Raw genomic sequence first — 7288 nt, 5'->3', positions numbered from 1 at the left:
CCCCAAGCCTCCCCAGTGCCAGCCTTCCAATGGCACCCCAAGCCTCCCCAGTGCCAGCCTTCCCATGGCAGCTGCCTGCGGCACTCGCTGAGACTGGCCCTGCCACCACGGCTGCAGCCAGTGACTGCTGCTTGACTGGGCTGTCAGTGCCAGCAGCCTGAGAAGGGGAGCTATGTGGAGATGTGACAGGAACCCAACAGTGAGGGCCTCAGCCAGAACATAGCTGCAAGCTGTTACTTGACAGAGAGACCAGATGTCCTGATGGCTGCAGCCTCCTCTGCTCTGTCTGGGGAAGGAAACCAAGTGCATGGCTTGCCTGTGCAGAGCACAGCTGGGGTGCAGCAGGGCAGAGGCACTCCAAAGCAGAACAGGCATGTGAGGAGAGGCTGAGACCTGCTGGCACATAGGGGCTTGTGTTCGCCCTGGCCTCAGCATGGTCAGCATCAGCCCCCATCAGCGCAGGTGACATTCACAGGTGCTCAAGACACCAGTCCAGCACAGCCTGAACAGCTCCTCCCAGGTCACAAGGGCACCCTGGGCCCCAGCAGCCCTCAGCACAGGGGGAACAGCTCCCTCACGTCTTGCAGCTGAGGAAGACATGGGAGCTCCAGGGTCCGTGAGCTCAGGGCACAGTGAGCCTCACCACACGCAGTGCAGCAGACACAGTACCCTTCATGCTTGTGCATGGCACCTATCCAGCACTCAAACCTAAACAACAACAGTAAAAAACTTGGTTTATTTCTCTATAAAGGCAGAGCTTTCCTTGAAAAAACCAGCTCGTTTCACTCATGAGAGGGTGTGGGGCTGAACTGCAGGGGCAAGGCCTTCCTCACACTGCTCCAGGCCAAGAGCTATTGCTCCCTGAGGATGTGCACTGGCTGCATCCAGCAGGCTCAGAGCACCCAGAGTGGTCCTGTGTGGCCTGGGAGCAGGCAGAGCGAGGAGCACAGGTCCCCCAGCCCAAGCTGGGAGCAGCTGCAGCTGTAGGCGGTTCATGCAGGCAGAGCAGGACAAGGAGTGAGTGTCACAGCCTGGGCACTCCATGGCAGCAGTGCCGGCAGCCCCCGTGCCCGGAGGGCAGTGCCAGGGTAGGGGCAGGCACTGGCTGTCCCGGGTGCAGGCACAGGGTGAATCCTGAGTGGCTGGTCCATTGTTGCAGAGATTTGGCTTAGCCCAGGGGAGTCTTGGGGCCAGCAGTCCTGGGGCCAGAGGTGGGGAGGTCTCCAACCCCTCCCAGCCCTGTCCAGCTGTCCGGGGGCTGCCCCAGGCGATAGCACAGGAGCTGTGCTGTAGGAGAGCACGCTGGGGGCACAAGAGGTGTTAATTCTGAAAAGAGAGAGGAAGACATGGCGGACCATGAGACATGAGGCTGGGAGCCCAGCACAGCATGGGAGGGGAAGCAGACCTTCCCAGGTGAGCATCAACCCCCTCCCCGTGCAGAGGACATGTTGGGGAATGAGCCAATGCAGCACTGAAGGAAGGAACTTACCTGCTGGGCCATGGGCTCCCCTCCCCAGCTCCTCCATGCTGCTTTGGAAGAGAACACAACACCTATCATACCCCAAGCATGGCCTCCTGAGAGACACTGCACACTCCTGACCCCGACAAGGCAGGCAGCACTGGGCACTGGGAGTGCAGAAGGCCTTAAGCCCACTTGCTACCAAACTCCCTCCCCAGACCAGCCTGTCCTGAGACTGCATAGCCACATCTCCTTCCCATCAGGAGCCCCATGTCCAAAGGGCTGCCACTTCCTCAGGTTGCACACACAGCTCCCGCCTGTGCATGCACTGGTTCCTGGCTGGCACCAGCTCAGCTCGGGCTCAGCCATGTGGCACTGCCAGACCCCAGCTGGGTCCCACTGCCATGCACATGGAGAACAGCCACGATGAAACAGGCCTCTCACACTCTGCACTTCTGCAAAGACCTGCAGATTAATAGTCCACTGCTGGACTGGTTCCATCAGCTCCTCTACAGACACCATCAAGCTCAGACCACAGCCCCAGTCCATGCAGAAGTCAGCATGACCAAGCCTTCATCCTGGTCCAAGCCCCAGGGAAATCAGTCAGAGGAAGGGGACAACTCTGAGTCCCATCGGAGAGGCATGTCTGGACAGGCTGGCATCAACTAAGAGTGGCAGAAACAGAACAAGAAACATCTCTGGGTGCACCCTGGGGGTCACCATCTGTCCCCCACAGCTCCACTGCAAAAGCTGGACTGCGAGGTCTGTCCCTCCATAGCTCAGCCCCCTGTTCACTTGAGCTCTCAGCTGACAGAGGCAGAGTGTGAAGCTTCTGCTTGGTCCCATTTAGCTCTCCTCCATGATCCCACCATGCCCATTGCCCCAGCAGCTCCCCTTGCATGGAGCAGAGAAAACGAAACAAGACAGGGTGCATCAGAGAGATCTCTGAAAGGAAGAAGCAGCTCACCACCTACCCAGATAAGCTTTCACCGACATTATCATCTTCCTCCTCCTCTTCCTCCTCCTGGCAAGCAAACAAACAAAAAAACTACCATGACACCTCACTGCACGGGCAGGTCTCTGCCAGGAGCGAGGCCGGGCCGCTCAGAGCCTGTCTGGAGCAGCAGGGCAGTCCCAGCCCCTTCACAAGACAGTCACTTCCCCAGACACAGCACAGAGGGTTCCCACAGCGGGAAAGACTTGGGAGTACTGGACTGCCAGAACCCTCTGGGCTCAAGCACACAGGCACACGAGGAACAGACAGGCCATGGCTCATCCCACGTGCCCTCCAGCAGCAATGCCCCAAACGCAGGTGGTGAGCAGGGACCACACTGCCACAGCTGCTGACACAGCACACTCTGCCCGGGGACAGTGGTGGGTGGGCACACCTTGCAGTGGGAGGGCAGGCAGAGACCACCGTGAGCAGGCTGCACGCAAGTACAACCCCAAGCACTGCCAGGCTGGGCCTGCACTGGAAGCATGAGGCCAAGGAGCAAGCATCCAGAGTCTCCTGGGCAGGGACATAGTGAGACTGGCAACATGGCAATGCTGCAATTGCTGTGGCCATGCAGGAGACACAGTGCAGATGGGCAGGGCTGAGCCTTAGCCCAGGCTGGCAGGATGGTGACCCAAGGGTCCTCTCGTTCAGAGGCAGCTCTCACCCTAGCCATGGCACCAGGTGTGCAGCACAGGTCCCAGCTCCCTGTGTGACAGGGCCAGCAGAGCAGGGATGAGGCTGCAGCAGTGCTGGGCCTGACAGGAGAGCTTCTGGAGCAAAGAGCCCGAGGAACCACAGCTGCTGTGCAAGCACAGTGCTCTTCCTCATGTCGCGCTGCCATGTGTGATGGGGGCTGTGCAGGTATCGACAGGGCCCTGGGAGGGCAGGAGGAGGGAGCTGCATAAGGATCACTCTGTTCCTGCCCTAATTCCAAACAGCCCTGGGCATGGGCCAGACTTGCACATACTGTACCCCAAACTGGTGTCTGAAGGGAGGGCTCCCCTGGGGGGCTGGCTCACGGGGTCTGCCGGGCTCACTGCTCTCCATGACACATGAAGGGTGAAAGGGCTGATCCTGCCTAGAGCCTGGGACAGGGCAAAAGCAGCAGAGTTAGTGCCTGCAACCTGGAAAAAGCCCAGCTGGGGATGTACAGGCAGGACTGTGGGCAAAGGACAGGGAACCCCCACTGTGCTGTGGGGAGGGTGCAAACAAGGGTGGGGGAATCAGTGCTTAGGGCAAGTACCACTGGGTCCTGAGCAGGGCTACAGCTCAGCGATGCAGAGCAGTTCAGCATGGGGAGCAGGGATGCCTCCCACCCCACCCCAGCCAGAGATGGGGCAGTGGCAGAGAACACAGCCATGGGGACAACACTCTCCCTGCCTGGTGTGTTTTATCAGCCAGGCAGTGAGTCAGCTCCCCTCCACACAGCCCAGGACAGGGTCCTACACCAGAGACCTTGATCCTAGGGCTATGCAGAGGGATACATTTGAGAAATTCCTCCTACCTGCATGTGTTGCTTCCCAGAGATCCAGTGCCATCTGGAAGGCCTGGGCCACGGTCAGAGTCACAGCCTGTGCCTATGTACATGAAGGAGAGGGAACATCTGCTTCCATCTGGGCCCTCAAGCCAGGACAACCCCACTGCCATGAAATCCCAGACCCCCCAGCATCCCTCATTGCCTTTTCCTGCAGAATATACAGATGGAAAGCCAGAGCTCACTGCTATGTCTGCCTCCTCCTGGAGGACAGCCACCCCCAAGAGGAGACCCCCAGGAGCTGAGACAGGAAACTACCCTTTGCTCACTCCCTTCACACCTGCTCCCTGGCTCCAAATCCAGCTGAGATGTGTAGAGGGAAGGGCCTCTCACCAAAGAGGGAGGAGGCAGGGCCTTGTTCCCACCCTTACCTCACAGAGCCAAGAGCAGAAGAGAAGTGCTTACAATCTTCTTCTTGGGTGAGAGGAAGGCATGGCACTCTAGTGCCCCACTCTCCTGGCTCTGGGCAACGTAAGCGAAGACTTTGTTCTGCAGCTTGTCTGTTGTGCAGTAGGAGATCCTGTGGAGAGAAGAGCTGTCAGGGCACTCTGGGGCCTCAGCACAGGGCGTCTGCTGCACTCCCAGCACATCAGCAAGCACTGCTGACAACCTGAGGCTGTCACCTGCCCGAGCTGTCCAGGCAGCCCAAACCCCTAGCAAGGGCCTGAGACTGCTTGGCACCTGCAGCAGGTAAGAGATCACTGGATCCACAGGCATTCTCTCCTGCACCACCCAAGTGTGCTCTGTGGTCCTCTGATGCCCAGATCAGCCCAATGTGTGAATTCAAGCATTGAGATAAGGGGAGCACAGAAGGGTGACTGCTTCCAAGGACACAACTGGAGGTCAGGCAGAGGGATGGTCCAAATTTTACAGCAAAGAGATGTCCTGTCTCTGTTTCCCATCTAGCCACCAGTCTGCAGCCACGCTCCCCTCACACCCAGCACCCACAGACACCCAACCCAGCCAAAGCACAGCTTGCAGCAGGAAAAATCAACATCAGCTCTCATAGGAACTACTTTTAGGCAGCCCAAATAGGCCGCACTTTCTGGCATCCTTCAGCCAGAAGGGTAGTCCCAGCAGTGGTGGCAGACATGTGTCCTGTCCTAACTGTGAGGCTTTCCAACCATCAGCTTCAACATCCTGCTGAATCCAGAAGAGACAAGCAGGGCACAAGGAGATGATGGATGGGCAGATGAACTCAAGGTCACCCAGGACCCTGCCTGCACTCAGCCCCAGGCAGTGCTGGGAGCACAGCAGGGAGAGGGCACAGGCCTCAGGGAGCCAAAGGAAGACCTAAGCTTGAAGGTATTGCTGAGAGAAGGCCCAGCCCTCCCTGTCTGCCCAATATCTCAGCTGGCTGCTGGGGAACACCTGGGGGCCCTCCCACACCATGCCCACCTGTAGATAGAGACGTTCTCCACCATTTCCTTTGTGTCTGCATCCTGCAGAGAGATGCCCCTCGGAGACACTGTCAGAATCACCTTCTGGAACTTGCGAGCTCCCACCCGTGCCTGGCAGTGGGAAGACACCAGTAATCTCTGCAAACCTGGCAAGGGTCTTCACCTCACCCCCTTGCTGGAAGGAGCCTCCCACACTCTGTACAGTGTCACCCACTTGGACCCTTGCTGCAAAGGCTCCTGCAGTAGCGATGGGACAGCAGAGCCTGGAGATCAGGCATGCCCTGCACAGAACACTCTTGAAATCTCTTCACACTACTGTCATGCACACAGGAAGGGACAGATCCCACCTCCTCCAGTACTTCATCCTCTCCTCCGTGCTGTGGCAGGCACAGCTCTGCTCCCAGCTGGGTTCAGGTGTGGGAGCAGGTGGTGGGGACTGTCCTGCAGGAAGGCTGCTTCCCCACAGCACACAGGCAGAGAACAGCAGCCTCCTGCACACCACCCTACTCCTGGGAAGGGCATAGTCCCTGGAGCTCAGGGCTAGGACACGGACACTCTGGGCGTTCAGGGGCTGGGCTCTGACCCTGGAACAGCAGGGCCCCAGGGCTGAGTCTCACCGTGGCCACAATCCTGCGAATGGCAGCAGCAGCCATGTCTTCTCCTTTTGGTTTTTCTACCAGAGTCATGCCTAGATACTTCAGGGTGAAGCACATTCCCTCAAGCAGTGGCTCCTGCATATCAGCCCAGCTCTCAGGAAGCTCTGCAAAGACAAAACCCCATGGAAGCCATGTGCCAGCGGCCTCACAGCTAGTGCCCGCAGAGCCACCCCGCCTTGTTGAAGCTTCAGAGCTCCCCACAGCAGTGCTGCTCCCTGACCTCGGCAGGACACTCTCCTGGCTCTGTGACACTCTCATAAGAGGAACAGAAGAAGACAGTTCACCCTCAAAGCTTTAGTCCTCCAGCCCTGGATGTGCAGGCTTTGTCAGCACAGGCAGACAGCTCCTCCATATCTGCACACAACTGAGGATGCTACAGTGCTCACTGCTGTCTGCACAAACCTTGTGTTCCTGGTTCTCATTTGTTTCGTTACAAATGAAATGTTCTCAGTGGTGCATCCATCTCACCCACCTGAGCTGCTGGCACACCTCAGGAGCAGCAGCAATCAGTGCCACACGCAGATCAAAAACCCCAGGTTGCCCCAGTGTAAGCAAAGCAGGCTGCCAGGGAAGGGGTAGCTTGCCCAGCACTCGGGATCCAAGCTGCAGTAACTAGGAAGCAACCGCACCTCAGAGATGCTGTGTTAAGAAAGAGCTGGGAATTGCCTCGGTATGTACCGTTCATGCTAAGCTAATACTTTTCAGGGTTATTTTCACCTCTTCCCTGGGATTAGCTCCCTGAGCATTACTGGCACACTTGCAGAAGGGTCCAACTCATAATTGGAATAATCTGAACCTACAGGGAAATCAGGAGACCTTATTTGCACAGCATACTCCTGCACAAGTGACAACTACCAAGGAGCCTGCCTGGTGCCACGCAGACACTGGTGACCTCTCCCCCAGGCAGAAGAGTCCTATGTCACTGAACTCTGAGGACTGTCCATGCATGCCAAGGTGAGCACTGCTGCTCCAAAAGCCTTTGGGCAGCTGTGACTGAGAACAGCCAGACACAGCCCTCCCTTGCCACGGGGTGCCTGAGGGGTCATGAAATCATGGAGTGGTTTGGGTGGGAAAGGACCTTCAAGCTCATCCAGTTCCACCCCCTGCCATGGGCAGGGACACCTTCCACTATCACAGGTTGCTCCAAGCCCCGTCCAGCCTGGCCTCGAACACTTCCAGGGATGGGTCCGCGGGTCGGACAGCACGGACAGGCCTGGCACACTCGCTGCAGACCGGGGAGGG

General features: G+C 58.0%; 2 protein-coding genes across 7 annotated transcripts in view; one reads left to right on the top strand and one right to left on the bottom strand.

The window, feature by feature from the left end:
* Window positions 1–756: 756 nt before the first annotated feature.
* LOC103759513 (low density lipoprotein receptor adapter protein 1) lies at window positions 757–6468 on the bottom strand. 6 transcript variants are annotated; one of them, XM_008925911.2, is made up of 7 exons: window positions 6008–6468; window positions 5389–5501; window positions 4396–4510; window positions 3961–4033; window positions 3429–3541; window positions 2434–2483; window positions 757–1326 (listed from the first exon to the last, which is right to left on the bottom strand). In XM_008925911.2, exons 1-7 carry the CDS (start codon window positions 6302–6304, stop codon window positions 993–995), a joined length of 1095 nt encoding a protein of 364 aa, XP_008924159.2. In that variant the 5' UTR covers window positions 6305–6468; the 3' UTR covers window positions 757–992. The 6 variants fall into 6 exon arrangements, with proteins under 6 accessions (XP_008924159.2, XP_017923768.1, XP_017923771.1 ...); XM_018068279.2 differs by having other exon boundaries at window positions 1050–1326; window positions 3424–3541; XM_018068280.1 differs by lacking the exon at window positions 757–1326 and adding an exon at window positions 1541–2124 and having other exon boundaries at window positions 3424–3541.
* Window positions 6469–7090: 622 nt separating this feature from the next.
* IFT172 (intraflagellar transport 172) overlaps window positions 7091–7288 on the top strand; it is a 37116-nt gene continuing 36918 nt past the window's right edge. The window contains exon 1 of the mRNA XM_029958015.1: window positions 7091–7106. Within this exon, the coding sequence (XP_029813875.1) occupies window positions 7091–7106 (16 nt within the window). The remainder of the gene's footprint in view (window positions 7107–7288) is intronic.

The sequence above is a fragment of the Manacus vitellinus genome, unplaced genomic scaffold (genome assembly GCF_001715985.3).
Source record: "Manacus vitellinus isolate BGI_N305 unplaced genomic scaffold, ASM171598v3 scaffold_135_pilon, whole genome shotgun sequence".
NCBI lineage: Eukaryota > Metazoa > Chordata > Aves > Passeriformes > Pipridae > Manacus > Manacus vitellinus.
Note: the sequence above shows the minus strand (reverse complement) of the source record. Positions and strands in the feature narration are given on the sequence as shown.

What these genes read in the sequence shown, in the direction of transcription:
- LOC103759513 (XM_008925911.2), bottom strand. Translation starts at nt 6,304, where the DNA reads ATGAGAGTGTCACAGAGCCAGGAGAGTGTCCTGCCGAGGTCAGGGAGC. An exon ending in TTCGCAGGATTGTGGCCACG is followed by an intron (nt 5,502 to 6,007) that starts GTGAGACTCAGC and finishes TCCCACTGCCAG; the next exon opens with GCACGGGTGGGAGCTCGCAA. An exon ending in GTCGGTGAAAGCTTATCTGG is followed by an intron (nt 1,327 to 2,433) that starts GTAGGTGGTGAG and finishes CTCTCTTTTCAG; the next exon opens with AATTAACACCTCTTGTGCCC.